The 21,371-nt window shown below is 47.5% G+C and overlaps 6 protein-coding genes across 6 annotated transcripts; 2 read left to right on the top strand and 4 right to left on the bottom strand.

Annotated features, from left to right (window-relative positions):
• Window positions 1-5,328: 5,328 nt before the first annotated feature.
• Window positions 5,329-6,630, top strand: HOO65_010583 (Apc15p protein; the record flags this gene model as incomplete). Its single annotated transcript, XM_071005879.1, has 2 exons — window positions 5,329-5,370; window positions 5,431-6,630. 2 exons carry the CDS (start codon window positions 5,329-5,331, stop codon window positions 6,628-6,630), a joined length of 1,242 nt encoding a protein of 413 aa, XP_070862405.1.
• A 362-nt stretch (window positions 6,631-6,992) lies between these two features.
• On the bottom strand, window positions 6,993-7,849 carry HOO65_010582 (Protein transport protein BET1; the record flags this gene model as incomplete). Its single annotated transcript, XM_071006094.1, has 4 exons — window positions 6,993-7,196; window positions 7,333-7,426; window positions 7,567-7,761; window positions 7,839-7,849. 4 exons carry the CDS (start codon window positions 7,847-7,849, stop codon window positions 6,993-6,995), a joined length of 504 nt encoding a protein of 167 aa, XP_070862404.1.
• Window positions 7,850-8,905: 1,056 nt separating this feature from the next.
• On the bottom strand, window positions 8,906-9,549 carry HOO65_010581 (Histone chaperone domain CHZ; the record flags this gene model as incomplete). The annotated part of the gene is made up of 3 exons (XM_071006164.1): window positions 8,906-9,084; window positions 9,270-9,282; window positions 9,400-9,549. The coding sequence occupies 3 exons, from the start codon at window positions 9,547-9,549 to the stop codon at window positions 8,906-8,908; spliced, it is 342 nt and encodes a 113-aa protein (XP_070862403.1).
• An 854-nt stretch (window positions 9,550-10,403) lies between these two features.
• HOO65_010580 (uncharacterized protein) lies at window positions 10,404-10,949 on the bottom strand (the record flags this gene model as incomplete). Its single annotated transcript, XM_070999753.1, has 1 exon — window positions 10,404-10,949. One exon carries the CDS (start codon window positions 10,947-10,949, stop codon window positions 10,404-10,406), a length of 546 nt encoding a protein of 181 aa, XP_070862402.1.
• Window positions 10,950-12,257: 1,308 nt separating this feature from the next.
• Window positions 12,258-13,819, bottom strand: HOO65_010579 (Nuc-1 negative regulatory protein preg; the record flags this gene model as incomplete). The annotated part of the gene is made up of 2 exons (XM_071005764.1): window positions 12,258-12,837; window positions 12,906-13,819. The coding sequence occupies 2 exons, from the start codon at window positions 13,817-13,819 to the stop codon at window positions 12,258-12,260; spliced, it is 1,494 nt and encodes a 497-aa protein (XP_070862401.1).
• A 2,304-nt stretch (window positions 13,820-16,123) lies between these two features.
• On the top strand, window positions 16,124-19,314 carry HOO65_010578 (armadillo repeat protein; the record flags this gene model as incomplete). The annotated part of the gene is made up of 3 exons (XM_071005368.1): window positions 16,124-16,415; window positions 16,497-18,208; window positions 18,283-19,314. The coding sequence occupies 3 exons, from the start codon at window positions 16,124-16,126 to the stop codon at window positions 19,312-19,314; spliced, it is 3,036 nt and encodes a 1,011-aa protein (XP_070862400.1).
• Window positions 19,315-21,371: the final 2,057 nt, after the last annotated feature.

Raw genomic sequence — 21,371 nt, 5'->3', positions numbered from 1 at the left:
CTTTCTTTTTTTTTCGCCAACAGCCCCCGTGAATTAACAGTTGTTTCTTGAAAGGTGAGACGTCGTCAGTAAGAGCTATTGTGGCAGGGAGGGAGAAGGGGAAGGACACACTGTTGAGAAATATAATAGGAAAAGATCGAAAAAAAAGTTTGTATTTTTTGAAGGGAATCGTCAATCAATGATGCGATTCTCACTCAAGGGGAAAAAAAAGATGACGAGCGTACACTCAAAGAGGAATAAATATGGTGAAGTCAAGGAATCCCAGAAGTGAAAGGGAAGAAATAACAAATCGAGAAAGAGGGGGAGAGAAAAACCAAGAAGGCAACAGAGGAGAAGCCATGGCTTTATGCTTTGTGGGCAGTTGGCCCTTTGGCCCATGGACTCTTCGGATCTTTTCATATATGAATATTCATGTATCTAAGCGGTCTTGCCTCTCTTGCTTAGTTCCTGCCTAGCCCTGCCTGGTTTTGCTCAGATTCCTCACTCCTCCAAGAAAAATCCCATTGCGAAAGATTAGGGTGTGACGTCCTCCTTCCTGGAGGGGAAACTCCCATTTTGTCCCTCTTTCGCGCCCCGCCTGTCTTGTCGCATGTAGCTCCGGCGGAGGATTCCCAGCCGTTTATTCAGGAAGGAGCAACGCAAGTACATACCTATTATACAGGACCTAGCCTTGGTCTAAGCTAAACACCAGCGAAGGCCGCTAACGGACATCACTTCCAATCCTCCCTAGTTTTGTTTGTCTTCTCTCCTTCTTGCCTTTACTAATACCACTCTGTCTTTTGGCATGATGTTCTGTGCGTAAGCCAGACAGATGGAAAAATGGGAGATTGTGAGCCCTAATTTCCTTTAATGTTGTTAAAAGGTGCATTGTACACATCGTACGGTGTATGATACAATATCATGCTGGAAAGTCGGTCCATGGTCCCAGGACTATTGCAATTGCCCGTCTCTTGCCCTTCGCCTCAACTGAAATGGAACACTGATTGTATCGGCGAAATTTGCCGCTTAGACTAATTTGTAAGGGTTATAAAAACGCGAGGGCAAGACTACTGATAAATATTTCTAACTTAGTGAAATCCTCTTCTTGCTCCTCAGGTCAGCGTCACAAGCCAACAGCGAATTAGATGTGCGCCATTTGCATTCTACAACTTTTCATGTTAAAAAGGCAGTTACTAATCTCAGAACCGCTCTCCTATTTTATCTAGGTTCCGAACCAAGTCTTTTTTGCGCTACTGAAAGAGACAGCCCCGTTTGAAAGGAGAAAAGAAGAAGATGGGATAGAAGAATATATGTATGCACATACACAGAAATGCACCGCATATATATGCACACGTACACGTAGGCAGTGTACAAGCATGTGAGCGTGTGAGCATTGTTATATCTTGGCTAGATAGATGGATGTAGATGCATCCAAGTCCCATGTATTTACTTGCATTGTTTTACCTAAAACACGCATGGTTTGTTGCCCCGCTCCCTCATGACGTTGAACTGCCCATCCCCTCCATTTCGTTGCATATATTGCTTCCACGCAATTCACTTGCTCATTACAAGCCAAGGCCAAGGCAGCATGGACCAGCATGAGAAAACAGTAACCTACAGAGGCAAGAAGGAGCAATTCAGTCACTTGCATGTAGTGTCCGATGTCGCCCTAGTCTCAAGTCCTCCCCATGCATCCCTGCTTGGCCGACAGCTTTGTAAGTACGCACAGACCTGTCTATCCCACCTACACGACTAGAGTAAAGAAGGGGAGAGAGAAAAGAAACACCCAAGCTTACTTGCGTTTGAGCAGCAACTTGGCCAGTAATACAAGGCAAGGCAAATAGGCAAGCAGTGAGCGTTGCTTTTCTGTAACGTGGGGGGGGGGGCATGAAGATGAAGGATGGAGGGGAGGGAGAAGCACGAGGAGGTTCAAGGGTTGGCTGTACAAGCAAGCTCTCATATGCACTGCACTACCACCTAGGAATCTTACTAGGCTAAGTCTTCATCATCATCAAGGGTATGGGTTGAAGCATTGCAACAAGTTGAGGCCACCAAAGGCTGTCTGTCTAAGCTTTGCCTTTACTTAGCCTTGCTCGCCTTCCTTTACAAGAGGGAGGAGGGAAAGCCCTTGCATCAACTACACGAAGCAGATGCTGCGTTCAGCAGGCTATAGTCCAACTGAGATTGAGAGGACAGCCCAGCCTCGTTCTTTTTCCTCGGCACAAAACCCAAGCCTTAGCCTAGACATGATTTCATCGCTACCAACGCAGGCCAAGCTAAGGCTAACCAGACCACGTGTGAGGCAGTGTCGCAGCATATATATACACGGCAATTATTGGCAAACTCGGGCCATATAAGTCAACGACATAACCTCTTCAGACCGGTCAAGGCCAAGGTTCTCGGAAATCCAAAGAAAAAGTTGCCCACGGACTTTTCTCTTCTTTTCTCCTCGCGCTAAGACTCGATGACGACTTAATTTAACAGAAAGTACAAGACAACTGCTTAGACTAAGTTGGCAAGCTACTTGGAGTCCCGGCACACTCAGGGCTGGTGAAGGAGAGAGAAAGGGCTACAAGACAAATGGCTTAGACTGGGCAAAAACAGCTAGAATCATGCTAGCCACAACCCAACCTAATGGGGACGTAAGAAGGGGAAGGTAGTCGAGTCCGTTGTCTCATTTGCATATATGCCAGCTTGTAAGATCCCAAAGCATCAAGAGAGACTATCAAGCTACGAAATGAACTTTCTCAGGTCTCTTTCTTTCGTTTTTTGTTTCGCTCCTTCTACCATTCTCTTCCCTCTCCCCTTGCCTAACACTCTCCATTCCCTTCCTGTCCCTCATGTGGTGTGTGTGTATAGGCTGCAGTAACCCCGTGCATATGCGCAAGCAGTCTCAGAACCCCCTGCAATGCAATGCAATGCAATGCAAACTCCAGATGTATTATTGCTTAGCTCTGTTACATACAGTTTACATATGCATACAACATTCACTTATTGTGCTGTTAGTTCTGATTTCTTTCCTCCCTTTGCTCAATATAACATGACAGCCAGTCAAAAAGATCGCTGTGTGCCGTAGCTTGTAGCCTAACAACGCAGCAAAGCACACGACCCCATACCAAACTTTTTGCAACGTGGTGTTGTAGAGAGAGAAGAGCAAAGGAGGGGCGAGGTTAGTACCATAGACAAGCTTCAAACAAACCAACCGACAAGGACAAAGACACCCCACACGGTCTATTAGGCTAAGGGCAAGACAAGCCAATTACCATTCGGCCATATAGGTTTACCTAGCATAGCTTGAGACTAGCCTACTTTGTCCAAGGATCGGCGGAAACCTTCCTGCGTGGCCAAAGCCCAGGGACGTCCCCTTCTCTCTCATTCTTCCCCTACTCCTCGGCCAAAGTACAGCACAAAAGATGCAATGTTGTATCGGCATCAAGAGAGACTGCTAGGCCAATTTGACACCGAGCTTTTCTTGGTTTTTCTTTTCCCAAAAACGACGCCGATCTCGGGCCTAGACGTCTGTGTTGCCGTTGCTGCAAATAAGATCCCCCGTTGGCCTAATGTTTCTGCTAGCTAGCCGCCAAATTACTCGTAAAGTATCTGACAATAGTTGGAACTACTTTTGATGCATTTGGCTAGGATGGAACACTTGCTACCTATGTTTTGGTGTCTCAGAAAGCCCCAGGCCTGACGAAGTCTGACCGAATAACTCTAGAAACATTGATGTCGTCTCTTTTAGGGTCTTTAACAAGATTTTGAATATGTACTAGGGTTAACAAGAGCCCTAGCTGGCAGCGAGCTCTGCTAAAATTCAAGATGCTATACATATGCAATAATTTCCCCTTGACACTCAACTTGACCAACGAATGAGAATAGGGTAGCATTCTGTCCTATCATAAGTTCCTAGCCTAAATAAAGGCGGAGGCGGCCGAGAGAAGACCGCAGTCAGTATTGGCCAAGCCCCATTAGAAGTGCATTCCGGGAAATTCCGACCCTTAGTTTTGGTCACAGCGCTATGGCAAGTAAGGGAAAGAGGGAGAATGCAGGCAAAATAACTCCGAGCCACTGGTCTGCTCGGCCACGGGAAACTTCCGACTTTTCCCGGTGCTCAGTAAACACCCATGGAAATAATCAAGCTCCGAGCTATAACCCCCAACCTGCTGCAGGTTCCTCTCAGCCCCAACCGCGAGGCCAGAAAGAACGCAAGGAGCAAGGGCTGGGTGGGGACTCCTGACTTGCTCCCCCCTCCTTCCCCTCCTTCTAGCGAAGGATGAAGGGGAAGAGGCAACTACGACCAAAAACCCAAAACTCTCGACTGACCAACCATCGATGTGGTGATTACCTTATGGAAATCCGCTTTGTGGCTCTCAAGGCCCGCTTCATCTTGGCTTCACCTCACGGGAAAAGAAAGAAAAGAAAATGAAGGGGGAAGAAGAAAGAAAAAAAAAGAAAAAAGAAAAAAGAATCTACGGCTTGAGGCTTGGAGCTTTGCTTTGCAGATGTAATTTTCGGCCGTGATTTCGGGCAAACCTCAGGCGAAAGGTAGTCAACGGCAGTCTTCGCCGACGGAGTGGGGAAATTACCAGCAAATAGAGAGAAGCAGCCCGTGTTTCCCGAGGGAAGCCGGTTTAAGCCATCTCGGCTCTTATAGCGGAGAAGGCAAGCCGGCCGAGAAGCAAGAGAAAGTGAGAGAAGGGAAGAGAACCAACTACAGAAAGCAAATGCTCACAGGGATGGATTGGTTTTCAAATGCGAGCCCCCCGCTAATTAGATACAGCGTTTAGTTCGCACAGAGGAGAGGGCGCTAAAAGTACCTCCATAGAGCGAGAAAAAGAAATCACAATCACATGCTAGATGATTTGAAACCTAGTCATGTAAGTAAACCTTGTGGTATGGAATTTCTAACTTTTTGTTGTGGTCTGTGTTTGTGGTAGAAACACAAAATAAACCCCCACTTCAATCTAGCAGTTTGGGGCCTAGTAGCGCGTAAGCTAGCCGCTACGACTGGCTGTGATCGCGGCTAAATAAATGGGGCTAGTAGAACTTTGTTGGCAGAGCGACAAAAGCTTGTATAGGCTTGCCTCGGTGTGGTGTGGTGGGATTGCTGAAGGTTAGGTGCTAGATCATCATCAATATGTGAAGACTACACAGAAACTTTTGGCAAGAGACTTGGAGAAAGGGAATATTTCATCACTATATTTCACATTAGACAAAGCAGTGGATTTTATGACGAGAAGCACGGCTACGGCTACTGTTGGTGTTCTTTGATCCCCCTGATAAACAAACAACACATCACCACCACCACCACTACCACCACCACAACACACACACACGCCTTTAGAAGCGAGCATGGAAACGTATTTTTCACAATCAGGCATTTCTAGCCACAATGTATGTGCAGCCAGCTTCTCTCTTTTTGCGTTTGTTTTGCAATCTCTGACTATATATTAGGCGTATATGCTTTGGAGCGTCTCCTCTCAGCACCAAGAGAGCCAATACTCAACGTTTCTAGACAACGCCGCCGATGCATCGGAGACACAGAATCGCTCAGGTGATATAAGCGCTTCTCAGCAAAGCCACGTGCGGCGATTAAATCAGTCCATTATTGAGAATTCACATCTCGGACGCATTGCCTCCGAGGAAAAGCTTCTCGTCCGGCGTCGTCACGCCATCGCGGACTTCGGCAGCACCTGGCTCAAGCCACCCGCAATTAACAAGACGCTCAGCCAGCTGCGCGAAGAGCGGCGCGAACAAGAAGAGCATGCTGAGGCGCTACGAAGAGAGCAGCTCCAGCAGGAGCTGGCCGATGCAGAGGCTGCCGCTGAGGGTCGAATGGAAGCAGATGAGATGGACGAAGATCAGGAGGCAGGGGAAGCACCGGCTGATCTGGACGATGAAATCCCAGACGCCGATGCCGAAGACTCGGCATTTCAGTTTTCGGAAATTGACGAAGACGATGAAGACGATGAGGATGATACCAGTGGCGAGGAGAGTGAAGACGGAAGCACCAGCGAAGACGGAAGCAGTAGTGGTGGTGGCGACGACGAAGAGTCTAGCGATGCCAGCGCCAGTGATGATGGTGCTAGAACCCCTACTGCTGCCACACCAGACCAAACTGCACGGGAACAGCGCCACAGCGACCTCCTTGCAGCTCGCATGCGCGAGGACGCTATGCGTCGTGCCATGCTCCAACGAGGTACTGAGACTGAGCCTGCAGATGACTTTTACGGCGATGGCACATCCTTTGCCGTTGATCAGTATGAAGATCATGAGACATCTCAAGGGGAGGTCCTAGACGAAGAAGACTTTGGCAATGGCGAGATGGGAATAGAACGCGACCTAGACGAAGAAGTGCCGGAGGCTGAGGTGAGTGGGCTGTACGAGCACACTGATAGTGACGAGTCGCTGTCCTCTAGCGAAGAGGAAGAGGATAGCGAGGAGGACGATGACAACGATTATGACGATGACGGGGATGATCAGTTTTCCCGGTTCGCTAGACGGACCGTTGCACCGCCCGTGTCCCCAACACTAGGCTCGCGTGGTGGCCGGGGGCTACATAGAGCAGGTGTGAGTGATTTCCTGGCGCCACATCAAGAGAGTTCCATCCTAGAGAGCAGCCCACCAATGCGAAGAGCAGCGAGACAGCCATGAAGGTCAAGGGGTGGTTTTAGATATCCATCTTACAGTTGTTGGTTTCCACAGAAAGTAGAAAATTACGGTCACGTCATAATTTAATTGCTAGAGCCATTAAACGAAGGGCTTATTGATATCCTAATTTACAGCATGGCCTTTATTGAGCCGATAGCAGAGTATGGCTTCAAGTAGGGATAAGGATGGCAACATATTAAGCAACCAAATGAGAACCACCGTATCATATCAGGCAATCAATACAAAGAAGATAGGAGACCAAGCACAGAACACAAGGAGGAAAATTCAAACTCCCCTAACTCAAACCAAGACAAGGTAATATCTTGGAAGAAAGAACACAGAAACAGAAAGCAGGCTGGAAAATATCAAATCCATACATAGAAAAACAAAAAGATGACGGCCAGAAAGAAAGCCACCCATACCTTCCAGCCAACACCGGTGCGTTCAGCCATGACGAGCATGCGATTCATAGTACCGCGGAGGCGTAGACGTGTTGAGTCGAAAGAGTCGTTCATCTTTTCTGCCAGTGCGGAGGAGTCGCGGATTTCATCCCCAATGGCAAGCGACATCTGTTGAGTTGGGGTTTTAATGTTAACAACGGGTTTATAGTAATGGTGGCAGGTCGAAATTGTTTTAGACGATTAGGCATGATAGGAGGTTGGCAGTGCCCAGAGATAGGCAATGTCATTGATGCGAAGAACTTACATCCTTGAGAATCCTAACTTTGCCCAATATCCCTTGGACCTGACCATCATTCTGGCTTTCCAGTTCATTGAGAGTCGCATCGTTGTACTGACCCCTATATTTTCACACGCATTAGTCAATGTTCATGCCTAGACCCAAGCCGGCCAGTCACAGGCGAGCTGCATCGCCCCAGGCCAGGCGCCTAAAAGAGCTTGGGTTGTTTATCACTGCAGCTCTATTAAGTCTATTGCATACCGTCTGTTCGGGGTCGCGGGACGATAGCCCGAAGGAGAGGGCACCAGGCCCGGGCCGTTCATGGGTGTTGCTGAGGGACTGTATCCATAGCCGTAGCCACCAGCACGAGGCGGAGGTGCATTTGCAGCAGGTGGGTTGTAGCCCTCGAACAGGCTTGAGCGCGAATCGCGCTGATGCAGCGTCGACGCACCGAACCTACATTCAGGAAAAAGAGCTGTGTTAGTCTGGATGCAGATTGGTAGGCGTCTTTTTCTATGCTTCGTCGATCTTACCTTGACGCCATGGTACGGCGGTTTGTCTTTATTCTTTTTTCTTCTAGAATACGCTGTACCTAGTAGAGAGAGGGGAGAAAAAGAATAAGGAGGCAGAATGGAGAAATGAGAAATAAAGCCAAAAGGCTCACAGGAAACCAAGGCAAGGAATCAGGCCTTGATTTTTGGATAAGGCTGAGGCTCTTTCGTAGAGTTGAAAATAGCCCCTGTATTTTAAGGACAGGTTCCCTAATAACAGCTCACACAAAGCTACTGCAAAGCCCACTGTAAAGAGGCCGAATCATATGCAACGCAGTAGAACACGATTCGTTGCTTGTATTAATTACAGCTTTAGGAACAAAGCTTGGGATTCGAAGAATTGTCCGTGGACTAATAAAGAGACAAGGAATGGGAAGGCTAGCCAGGACAAACTATTCGGCCGCCAACAACTATTGAATAATATTTAGCCTTATTGTTTTGTGGACTAACACTAACCATAAGCCCTTTCTCTTGCCTTCAAATAAACATTACACATGCTATAGCCACAATCCAGTTCTACGGGTCATCTAAGATAAATTAGCTTATAAAAGAGCGTAGCATGTGACAATGTCACGTTGTCACGATCATTTCCCATGTATATATGGTGGTAAGCAAAGCGCTTTAAACCCTGATGCCTAACCCTAGGACATGCCAGCGATATCGTCCTTGAGCCTTGGGTGTACTGTGATGAGATTGAATGGCTAGGTAGCCATTAAGCTGTAGGGAATTCGTTAATATACTTGCCACTAGATCATCACAGAGCTTCAAGTAGCATCGAGTTTGTCGTCATGAGAGTCCGGAATCTAATATTCACTAAAGGAAAGGCATATATAGAAGCCGCACAACTGTTATGCCGAGAAACCACCATCATGAAAAAAACAAGGGCAAAGGAGCACAAAGAAAGCTACTGGGAGGGCATTTCAAAAAGGCAAATTGCGGGTTTGGGTATAATAGTCATTTTGATTATGGAAGAATTAGGTTGTCGAGTCGTTGAAATATCGGCCGAGACTGAGGAGGGAGGGATAGGTTCACGATTGAGATAGACAAACCTAGTCCTCGTCCATGTTGTTGGACTCAAAGTCCTCGTCGTCCTCTTCTTCATCATCGTTACCGGGGTTCTCGGCGGCAGCTTTGGCAAAGTCAATGATCTTGCCACGAGTGCGGCGGCCACCGGCGATGATGTTGCTGGTGTCAATTTCCTCCATACCATCGTCCTCCTCCATAGAGTCTGCGATACAAAAAGAGAGTGTGTTAGTAAATTGGGGTTTCTTGAAGAATAAATTATATGAAGATACGAGGTAGTTGTATCGTGTACGAATGATTCTGTGAAAGCTGCGTTGGCAGTTGATGTCGAGCACCATGATGATGTTGGTGTCGGCTAGGGGGGCGCGTAGCAAAGCTTGGGATACATACTGGGGTCGATAGCCTGTCGGTGCGCAAAACAGCATGTTAGCTTTCAAGCTCTAAATAGTAGACAACTAGACAAGCTTTCAATTGAAAACTAGCGCGTCTCGAGAATTACTGTAGCCTGAAAGGGTCTTACCTCAAGTTCTTCTTCCTCATCGTCATCATCATCCTCGTCCTCGTCCATAGAAACGTCGTGGGTGTCGGGGACAGCCTTGCCCTTGCCCTTCTCTTCGTACTGGGCACCCTCGGTCTGGGCGTTGCTGGGGAGAGTTGATCCGTTATCCATTGCGAATTGAGATATAATGAAATGGTAGTAGCTTGGTGATAGGGCTGATCGGACAATCTGATTCCGGAAGTTGTACGTGTGTACGTGTATTTTTTTGGTGATACTGAAAAGAGGAAAGAAAGAAAAGTGGATGGGATGTTTTGGCGGAGTTGGTAGGACGGTTTGTTTACCTTGTATTGGGACAGGGAACTCTAGTACAGAAAAAATACACCCACACCTAAAGAAAAAACAAAAAGGGATGAAGGAGGCCTGAAGAGGGGTCTGAAGGAGGCCTAAAAAGACCTGAAGTAGGCATTAAAAAAAAAAAAAGAGAGCAAGCCTGGAGCCTGACACTACAAAAAAAGCAAGGGAGGCACTGGCTTAGATAAGGAAGACAAAGACAACATAGAACAAGGCTGGTCAATCAATGAATGCCGGAGTTTCCAAAGTCCGACCGGGCTGTGGCTCGGCCTTATACAAGCAAGCCAAGCAAGTAGTCAAATGGGAGGAAAAGATCGAACCCCCGAAATAGCAGATATGAAAAAATCGAGAAATGCAATATACGTGCAATAGTAGTACATAGATTCATCAAAACGTCAAGGATAGCAAAGCAAGACAACCCGACCGTGGGCCGCCTTTTGTATATCAAGTGAAAACAAGCGAATTGACGTAGAAGAGAAGAGAAAAGAGATAGAGACACGCGCTTATTTACCCTCGCCACCGCCAGACATCAAGATCAACGCACCCGCCAATATGAACATCCAGTACCTATAGATGAAAGCCAGGGACTGTTAGTAGCTGTACGATAATAATTGACGCTATCAAAAGTGCCATCTTCCAAAGAAGAGCTGGCGTTTCTGATAAAGCAGTGCCACTTACTTTTGCAGGAATGTCTTTTCCTCTTCAGCCTGCTGCTTGCGGCCTGAAGGCGAGAGCACCACTGGCTTGTTGAGCTCAGGCTGCTTCCCCGTCTGCGATACCAGCACCACAGCACGCGGCGCACTGTCTCGTGTCTGGCCAGCATCAACACGGACACCCTTGAGCGTTGCACCGAGGATATCTCCACGCTGGTCGACGGACAGCAAGAGGGACGGCGAGTATCCTTTGTCGAAATTCTCAACGCCAGCAATGGTTGTGCTAGACCGCCATTTGCCGCTTCCGCTGCCATCAGTAGCTCCCCACACGCCAATGCGTACCAGCTCCGTGTCCTCGGGTAGCTCGGGCGCTTCGTAGTCCGTCACCGTAGCACTGCTCGGATCGGCGACATCGTAATGTATCTTACCCAGGAGGATGGGGGCGGGAGCGGCGGTAGGTGGCGATGGCGACGAAAGAATGGGCTGGAGGAATATTTCGGCGGTTTGGAGACTGTGGGCCATGCCCGTGGCAGCGAATAGGCCAGCTACGAAGGAGGTGAATCTCATTATGGAAGGGGGATAAAGAGGAGAAAACGAGCGGTTAATTGACGATGGACAGATCGATTGAGTTTGCCGAAGACAGCAATGCGAGGCAGGATAGACTAGACAAAGCTAGCTGATTCTGCGTTGCTTGTTTCTATCTCAATGTGAGCATAGATTGCGGGAAGTCGAGAGAAAGCTCGGAACGTAGCGGGTCAGTTGATGGGAGATGGGTGGTTATTAATGCTTGGAGCTTCGTTCCACGACCCGAGCAAGGTTGGACTATAATGGGCTAGGCACCCGAATTTACTGCCCTCGAAAAGACAGAAAGGCAGTGAAACGAAAAAAAAGGCAAGCAAAATCCTAGATGCAATAGGAAAAAGGGGGCGAGACTTCGGAGGCGCTGCAAGTTGAGGTCGGATGGTTTTTCGTCCAGAAACAAATTAAAGTACAGGTTAACTGCTACAAGTTGACGGCTTGATGTTTTTTTTGCTGGTTTTTTGCACTGATTTTTATTGTCCTGCACCCTATTGGGGGACAATCAGGAGTTGGAGAGAATAAGACAAGTACAACGTGGTCGGCTCAACTCTGGCTGATCATTTTGAGAGCCGGGCAACTGATACGTTAGCAAGCAACAGGATAGCACTACTACCAATAGTGCTGTATCCGCAAGATCAAGACAAGGATTCTGCATGGCCATGGCATATTTCTAGAAAACAACAACCTAGTATTCTAATCGAACGACTTACAACTTGATGTCCCTCTCGTTGTCTCTGTCCTGCAAACTTACCCTGGCAAGGTCTACCTCTTGCAACCTCTGGCTCGTGCTACATGACTGGCCAACGCCTGTCTCATTATTCGAGTTCCGTCGTCTTCCTTGTTCTCAAGTCCTAATAAGTTTGAACAGCTATGAAATGCACGCAACTAAAGCTTGTATGAAGGGTAGCCATATGCTTTGACGTCATTTTGCTACAACTCATACGTGTATATAACCAAACGAGCACACAAAACGAAAGAGTAACACAAGGGTCCATTGTGCTCATGAATGGGCCTTCTGTTCTCCCGCGTGTCTTGTTCCAACCAATATAGCAAACAGCAAGTACAACTAGAAATGCGCAGAACCACACAAATGACGCCATATAACTCCTGTCCCATGTGAAAAAAAAAAGAGTCAGAAAAGAAAATAAGAAAAAAAAACACCACCGACTCCATGCCCTTAGCCCCGATTTCTCTTTTTTTCTCGGACTGTTGCTATGAACAGCAATGGCGTTGTGTATCGCCATATCCATATTAGGATGAGACCTATACTCGCTGCACTTCAATGCGGCTCCAAGTTCATGACGTTGCTGGATTAAACCCCCGTTCTTCTGATATTGAGGATTGTGCTGGCGCTTCCATAAGTCTAGAGTCTTCCGACACTATGGCTGTGGCAACAACGTTTGGTATAGTGCCGGTTGCGTCATCGCTGATTTCTGATTCTGCTTCTGCTACCACCAGCTCTTCGTCTTGGCCATCTTCTTCATGGCCCTGGTCTTTTTCTTGCTCTAGGTCAAATCCAGGACACCGCTCTACGAGGCCTGTATAGTACGCTACAAGTACTTCGGGGTTGGGGACAATCTTCCAGTCGACCCGATACAAAAATTCGAGTTCCAGCATCTTGAGTTCGGCTACTCTAACACCACCTACACGGGCATATGTGGTATTATTCCAAAACGAGTCAGAAAGGCCCTTGGCTGCTACTGTCGCTGCGGTAATGAGAAAGCGATGTACAGTCAGAGTGTTAATGGTGAAGTCGGGGTAGAGCGTGCACAGCCGGTCAATGTAGTAGACCATTGATAGTAAAAGGGGAGGTGTTAGGGTTGCATGCTTTGCAAGACGGTTGAGGTAATCGCGAACAGAAATCCCTGGAGACGTCCTGGATGGAGAAATTAGCAAAAAAAGTACATCATAAATGGAGGGAATCCTCGAGATGATGGGTCGTACCGAGAGTGGAAACGCGTCAAGCTACCTGACCCCCGCAATGCCAAAGAATCGTTTGTTTCGATGAGCTCCGAGAGCATATGTGCAATCAAGACCACTAAATCTTCCACTTGGCACATTTCATAGTGAATAGGAAGAACCTTAACAGGCGTCGAGTTGTGTCTCACGCGCTTAGCTGGGATGTTCTTTGGGCTTGCTCGAGGCTCATCTATAGGCTGCGCCTGGCTTATTAGCGATGTTGACTTATTATCTGGTGGTCCTTCGATAGACGAGGATCCTCGGCGCTTTTGTGGCGAAAGGCTGGAATTTTTTGTTCTCCCAAGCTGTGGCTGTTTTTGTGGTGAGAAAGTAGGTCTTGTTATCGTAGAGGGTGTACCAGGACCAACGCCGCATGGCGATGCTGTGCTCTGAGCTGTCATGCGATCTTCAACTACGCCCGGTGACATCGTCGCGGAGGGAGTGGTCGCAATCGAGACTGATAGAGGGCTAGTTGACGTCAGTTCTGCGATGGTGGCAGTATGGGATGTGGAAGAGCCTGGATGCTGCATTGTGCATTGGTGGGGTTGATAGGAGTGGCCGTGAGGGCCAGAAGGCGGAACGGTATGAGTTGGGGTTTCAGATGCCAAAGTGCTGAGTGTTGACTGCGCAAATATAGGCACTGAAGAGGCATTCATAGAAGATGCTGGGGTAGCCCCATATGCAGTCGCTGTAGTAGCGCTAGTACTGGATGTTTGAGTAATTGGCGTATTGGGTGTGATAGTAGACGGCGATATAGATGACTTGGTAGAGGAATGACGACAAGCGGGTGCCACAGGGGCTATATGGGGAGATCTAGAGGCTGCTGTAGAGGCACCATAATAAAGGGCCTGAGGAGGCGTAGTAGTTGGTCTCGACAAGTGCGGAGAAGAAGTTAACATGTTTCTCTGGGCATCGTAGGATGGAACCGTGGGGTCGTCGAGATGGCAAGGGTAGGAGCGACGAGTGAAGAAGGGCTCGTCAGTGAGCAGGTTTGCCAGCAGACAGTTATAGTGAGACCAGCAAGGCCTCAACTGGTTTTGGATAGGGAATATTGTATAAAGGCTAACGCTATTCTTTGATTCTGTTTTCTACAGAGGCGAAAGGCCATCTGCATTCCACTAGGGCGTGATGTTGAAGAAGTTGGTTGTGCGCATCCACCGAATAGCCTGAGTTCAGGTTCGGTGAGATACGGGGGGTAAGCCAAAGCCCTTGATCGTGACAGGGAGTACGAAAGGAGGCGTGTAGACGGATTCGAAGTTTGGGGCGTAATGGTTGGACTAGTTCGTATTAGATGTTGTAGAGTTCAGCAGCAGCTAGGTATTAAGTTTGGCAGATGAGAGCCAATCGTATGAGCCGAGTGGAGCAAGAGAGAAAGTAAGATACAAACAGATGAATTCTTACTATCGTGTGAATTGTAGACCATCGGCTGACTTGTGGGTGATGATTGAGGGTAAGGACAAGATCGGGCGGGCGAGCGAAAAGCCCCAGTCAAATGGAACTTGGCATGACACGCCAAAAACTAAAATAATGACGATGGAGGATTTCGGGATAAATATTGGCCGGATGGGGCGTGCACTATAACTATGCTAGATTGTGCCTTTGGGGTTGCGCCTTTTGGTTGCTCCTTGGTTGTTTTGTTGTCTTTGGTTTAACGATGTAAAGGAAAGTGAATGTGTATAGTAAGTTATTAAAGGAGTCAGTCAGAGCAGAAGCAATAGTACAAGTACTGACTGTCTGTATGTGAAGTAGAGTGGGGGACAAATGAAATGTTGGAATAAGTGGGACAGCCAAAGGCTTCGTTCACTGCGACCTTTTTCACGTGTTCGCGCAGGGCAAGTCGTTTGACAGAAGCAAGATTAGTCTCAATCTAGAAATAGTAAATTTAGAGATCTGGGACTGGGAGGGGATAAGACAGCCAAGATAATGTGATGCATGAAAGGGGGTGAAAGTCCTGATCAAGGCCTTGAACAGGCAGATGATTACAGGCCTTGTAGGCGACATAATGAGAAAGTACAGGCACTTAGGCCCTGTAGATAATATCGGAAATAGATGGGCCTAGGGACTACCCTGGCACCCCCCACTACCTGTACTACACCCCTATAGGATCGTCCCTTGGGAAGCGTTAAATTGTGGAGTCTTTTTTTCTGCTCCATAGTAGTAGTGTGTGGCAACATATGCTGTATTTTTGCCAGAGCAAATCAGAGGCTTTTATGAGAGCACACTTCCATACTACTGGGTAAAAGCAAAACGGAGCACACGGGGCAAGCGGGATCATGGGATCATAGGCTACTTCTCCCTGCTTACTGTATGCAGGAATTTTCATTCTTGATTCGACTGGCGCAAGATGGAAAAAGCAACGCATGATTCATGTGATCTGCCCTTTTGATTTTATTCTTCTTTCACTATGTAAGCTAGAAAATGTTGTGTACAGCAACCTATCGCCATCTGTGCTTGAGGACGTGTTATGCCGGAGAAGACACAACAATGAAGATCCGTTTCGACCTACTTTTCCCCGTAGTTTTAATTTTTAGTCTGCGGAGGGCAACTATTGGATCCGTACTTGTATGGCATTGTACCTGCTTGTTCTTGCACCCGTTTGCAGCTTTAGTTTTAGTGAACACCACGTATGCTTTGCTTGTACTGGTACTTTATGTACTTCTAGGAAGTATTTCTACATGTCAATTGTCAATAGTAATGGCTCTAGGAAACTATAAGGAAACGCAGCACCATGTATATGCTTGTTGCCACCTCAGTGTATTCAGGAAAGTACCGATATTATACCAGCTTTTGGGCCTTCCGTTTACTACATCCAAGTGTTTGTGACCCCGTAGCCTTGTTTCTGAGCCCCAGCCTTGTCTAGGGCTTACGTTCCTTGGCATCAAGCTGTGGGAACCTCTCACTAACTCATGACGCTACCCCTCTAAACAACCACGCAATTTATAACCATTTGACAACAACTCTTATTTAACATACGACTTCGAGATACCCCTTTGCTAGACTTCGCCGAATATTTACCAGTCTCAAACCTGTCGCGAAATCAATAACGAGCCGGTTCAAATCTCCGTCCTTCTCTTGATAGATGCCTAAAGCATACCAAGAACATAATCTAGAGTAATACTTATAGACATCTTGAACATATCTTACAGCCGGACTACGACCGGCAGTTTTCGGCCTCGGCATCTCGCATCAGAGTCACCTGCGCGATGGCGTCTCAAACCATTGAAAAAACTCTGGAGAGAATCCAGTCCACCTCTTCGCCTCAGGAACTACTGGCCTTGCTTAAAAATATCAAGAATGAGCTTATTGGGGACGTGTCAAAGAAAGAACAATCAGTTAAATTGGGTCTTTTCGACGTCCTTAAGGACATCGTAACGGTCCCTAGCTCACTGGCAGCCAAGAGAAATACTGACAACCCCTCCGTGCTCCACGATCAACTACGTCATGATGAAAGTGCCTGTACCCAAGCTATTCAAATCGTCGCCAGCCTCATTTCCGGTACGTAACCCAGAATTAACGTCAATGATTATTTTTCCTTTTCTTCGCTATCTACTGACATTTTCGTTATTTGACTTCTAGCTGGCCCTCAGTTTCTCGACCCCCTCTTTCACTCTAATATTATTGTGGTCCTCACACAAAAAGTTCACCTCACAAGTACCCATCCCCAGATTGTGTTGGCTGCCCTTCGTGCCTTGGTAGCCGTCTCGAGTATACTTCGCTGCGCGTCGAATACATGTGCCTTAACTCGTGCCAGCTTCAGTGATACCTTTTTTAGCCATGTGGATTTTGAATCTCTAAGAGTCATTCTCTTAATGAGAGGTCCCGGGCCACATGTCCATACTCAAGCCAACCTTGTTGCTACACTCCTAGGACGCTTATCCATTGATAACAAGCGCCGGGCTCAAATCGCCAAGGCTGGAATTCTTGATGCGTTAGCAACAAGGTTTGCGAGTTTTGCCGTTGCCGAAGGCCTAGCTGTTCCAGGCGCCGAAGAAGCTTGCCGACAATATAACTTGGAGGCATATTTCCCAGCCCCGGAGTATAGAGTAAAACTTGCTCTCATATTGGAAGCTATCAGCAATGTCATCGGCAACTCGAAATACCTTGCCTGTATGCTTATTTACTCACCAGCAATCCTCGCTGTCTTCCCTTTGATGTCCTGGCCCCCAATTCTAAACGAGGACGAGCTATGGCTAAATATCACGCCTGCATCTGAGTGTGACTCGGAAGTAATGGGTGCAATGGATTATATGATCCCGCTTGTAACAGTGCAGTACGACCATCTGTTTTCTGATTCCAAACCTAATCCCAATAGTATTTTTCCCTCGGTTTCAGACCCATTATCTGTGTCAAGCAACGCCCAAGCTCATATGGACTCAGAACAAGAAAGTCCCCTAGTGCCATTTCTTATTTTTCTATGCCGCACTCGCAAAGGCGCCCTGGATCGTCTTATGGCCATTTCGGTTCTTGCCGCCCTCTTCACTGCTGGGTGTGGCACAAAAGCCTCTCGCGAGGCCAGTATTGGCTTACTAGTGATGCCTGTTGTTCTCGACATCATGCGCGAATACGATCCAACCGCCTGGTCCAGTTATAAGCCATCCGTAGATAGCAAAACAACAGCAGCGTGGTACATCATTGAAACAGCACCCCTAGTGCTGAGCCGCCTCATTCAGGACAATAGTACTCTACAGAAGGCTGCTTTTGATGGCCAAGCTATCAAGCGCCTTGCTCATCTATTGACAGCTGCTTACACACCTTGCCCTGAGACGCAGATAAAAAGGTGGTCTCCTAAGTCCACTAAGGAAACATCCAGCGACTTTTCTCCCATGAGCTGTCGTCTTGGTGATGGGGCCCAGGTTCCGTTGATGACACACAATCTTAAAGTCCGCGAAAACACACTCAGAGCAATAGCCTGTCTTGCCGCGGGCCGCGAAAAATATCGAAAGGCGCTTCATGAAGATCACCCAGTCATTGGCTATATATCCGAATCGCTGCATGTTTTCCCTACCAAGCCAAAGACCAAGGATAAAGACCGCTCTAATAACAAGGCAGGAGAAGGGGATCGTTCCTATGACTCAGAATACGGCATCCACACGCTTGATGTCATTGAGGCCGCATGTAACTCAGTGCGCGTTTTATCTAGATCAACAAAAATTCTCCGCACTGCTCTAGTCGATTACGCCGTACATGAGCCTATCTCCAAACTCCTGCAATCTGAAAACTTACAGCTAGCAATTTCAGCCAGTGCGGTGATGTGCAATCTAGTAGTTGAGGCTAGCCCTTTGCGAGCGGTAAGCATACGAAACGACTAACTTCTATAGATGGCGATCTGGAAACTTGTTGCTAACTACTGGTTATTACCCAGCCTCTTATTGAGAACCATCAAGTAGTTCCAACATTGGCAAAGCTCACCCACTCTCCCAATCCGGACCTGAGGCTCAACGCAATTTGGGCCCTTAATCATCTGGTAGACTATGCTCCGATGGCCGTCAAGCGCCAGGCTTTTGATTTAGTTGAGCCGGAGTGGTTGGTGCGGATGATTAGCGATGACGCACAAGACAATGCACTTGCAGAGGCACAAAAAGCCAGTACCAGTGATGTAGACAACGATATTAACATGCACGCAGAAGGGCAAAGTGATGTCGAAAGCACGACCGAGTTTATGCAGCCCGGCCCTGCGCCAGCTGAACTCGGCGGCCTCTCTAATAGCAACATTCCATTTCTAAATCAACATGAAGCGCTTCTCGGAGTGGTGGGAGAGCTTGAGTTGAATCCTCTGCGCAAAGCCCGTAGGGAAGACCTCGCCATTCAAGAGCATTCACTTGGTTTTATTCGCAACCTCATTGGAGCTTCAACTACCGAATCTAATTCTTCTAATTCTCGCGAGATTGGAGAAATAGTTGATATGATTGTTGCTGGCATTGGCCAGGAGCGCCTTTTCCAGCTGCTAAAAGCCAAGCTCAAATCGCGTTGTCTGCGGCCATTCGCAAGACGACAGCCTACTGATGGAAATGCATCTCCAGAGGGGAAGTCGCGCATTCTGTACCCACAACCCAACATTGTGGTGGCTGTGATTTATATCCTGGCTCACATAGCAGGCAGTACGCCGTTGTACCGCAATGCAATTCTTGAACAGGATGATATTCTTAAGATGATTCTGCCGTATGTCACTAGCCCCGAGCCGAAAGTGCGGCAAGCGATATGCCAGTTGATAATCAACCTGACATGTTCTGAGCTCCATGCTATGGGTCACAGCTCATTGGAAGATCGGTGTCATATCCTTCACGACCTTGGATTTTCCACCAAGCTTCTGGATCTTCAGGCTACTGAATCGGTCGAGTCAATCAAGGAGCTTCTGAAATTGGCATGCCGTCAATTGCAAATGGTAGCAAGATAAGTAAGGATGGCTTTAGGGTTATGAGCCCTTTCTAGCATAACCCCGTGTGGAGATGAATGGCCGAGGGGGGTAGGAAGAGGTGAGGATTCTGCGATTTTGTTGGTGACACGATAACTGGACCAGGGTGATGATGAGTACACGGAGGAAATGCCAGGTATGGGCATTGCTGCAGCTTCGGCTGTGGATGCAAGCAAGCAAGTATCACAGCAGAAACGCAAGGAGGGGGAGCGGGGCATGCTAGTTTTTTCTACCCCACCTTGTGTGCTAAGACGCATTTTTAGGCTGGCTTGAACTTGCGGACTGAATTTGTGGACTACACAAGCGTTGTTATATGTGCTGGGCTGGGTGCTGTGCGGCGGATCACGGTTCCCTTTTTACTCTTTCGTTGGTGATGACGACGATGGGCCCAACCAGGCAACCAAATTAAAATGGCCCTCTTCTTCCTAATCCCTTACCCCTCCCTCCTTTTTGTTGCTTTGTGCACTCGGTAGTACTTGTCGATGGAGCCAGGGAGTACTTTCAGCAATTATAGTTTGTTTTGCTTCTATTGTTGTTTCCTCTGTCCTTCTCTAGCGGTTCTTTTGTTTGTTTGCGCTGTTGGATTATGCTTATTGTCATCTTGTGTTTTGGTAGGCAAAGATTTTTGGTTATAAATATCTCAACTATTTCTTTCGCTTCTCTCATAGGGCTTAAGATTTAAATGTGATGATGATTGGAGCCATAAGTGATGGGCTGCCTTTGTCACTTGCTTCCTATGAGGTATTAGATATCTACTTTTTCGCAATTTAACGACGAGTCAAAAAGACTTGGCGGGCAGTATGGCTCTTTCTTGATAGTAGTTTAATTATAGGATTTGTCTGCCTGCATGAGAGATAGCAAGCAAAGCATAATCACTGCCATGCACCATACTTATTACACTCACTCTATGTATGCATCTTGCTTCGGCCGTGCGAAAGGGCATTCAAGTTTGGAGTTCTCCTGGGTCACGACATAAGTTTCTCGGACAGGCAGAGTCTAGATGATTGGAGAATAAAGCCAAGATGGAGAATAATGGACTAAGGCAAAGGTGAAGGGGGGGGGGGGGGGGGGGGGGCTGTGGGTTGGTGCTTTGCAGGATATGTCAGCCAACCACACGCCGCGGTCTGGATTGTGCGACTTGGGCTATCCTTACTTGTGGAAGACCGAAAAGCCCTGTACCTTGATGCCAGACCTAAGAGGTGAGCTTATAACCGGCCTCCTCGACAACGTCAGGAATAAGCTGCCGAAAAGGACCGACATAGAATCTTGCTTAGCTTAATGCAATTGAGCACATGCAGCCGCGTCATTTCTGATATTTCGAATTTGATAGGCTGCACACCTCGAGAAAAAAAAAATGCATATCCATACAATGCGAGTTATTGGTATAGACAAAGTGGACGGCTCTCTTTGTGAGAGAGAGAGAGAGATGTACTATATCAGCGATAATAGGATCAGGAGGGATAAAAAAGTGGGAGTAAGCGGGGCTGCTGTCATAAGGTTTAGAGGTTCGAGTGCGATATGTGCGGCTAGGGCTGGGTTAGAGAGAAAGAATAACGAGGTCGTCACCACCCATCGCAGTAAGGTAGGACGTCCACGAGAGACAAGCACAATAAGATGAGTAAGACGAAGAAGGGGGAAGGCACAAAGGAATGGGAAAGGATAGGAGTGTTGTACGTGTACTTATGTATCTGTGCAGTGTCTACATGTACGTGTGTGCGCTATGGGTGCATGTGTATATGCCATTTTGAGCCAATCTTAGCTGCGAGCACATCATCACAGATATGGAGAGCGAGGAAATAGAAGGCATGACGCCCTCTGAGCCGATACCAACCTCAGTCTCGTGGCTCCTACCCATTTGGTATATCTTTATTTCCCTCTTATCCATTCGTCTGGATTCCCTCTTATTCGCCAGGTTTCTATCTGCCCTCAAATGTGGGCAATTCCCTTATTTTCAGCCAGGCCCTTTCTTGTTCGTCGATTTTCCTCCAATCCAGGCACTTGCTTCTTCATTTGCGTTCACTGCAACCGCAGCTGCCGTA

The sequence above is a fragment of the Ceratocystis lukuohia genome (genome assembly GCF_044167205.1).
Source record: "Ceratocystis lukuohia strain C4212 chromosome Unknown Supercontig1_pilon, whole genome shotgun sequence".
NCBI lineage: Eukaryota > Fungi > Ascomycota > Sordariomycetes > Microascales > Ceratocystidaceae > Ceratocystis > Ceratocystis lukuohia.
Note: the sequence above shows the minus strand (reverse complement) of the source record. Positions and strands in the feature narration are given on the sequence as shown.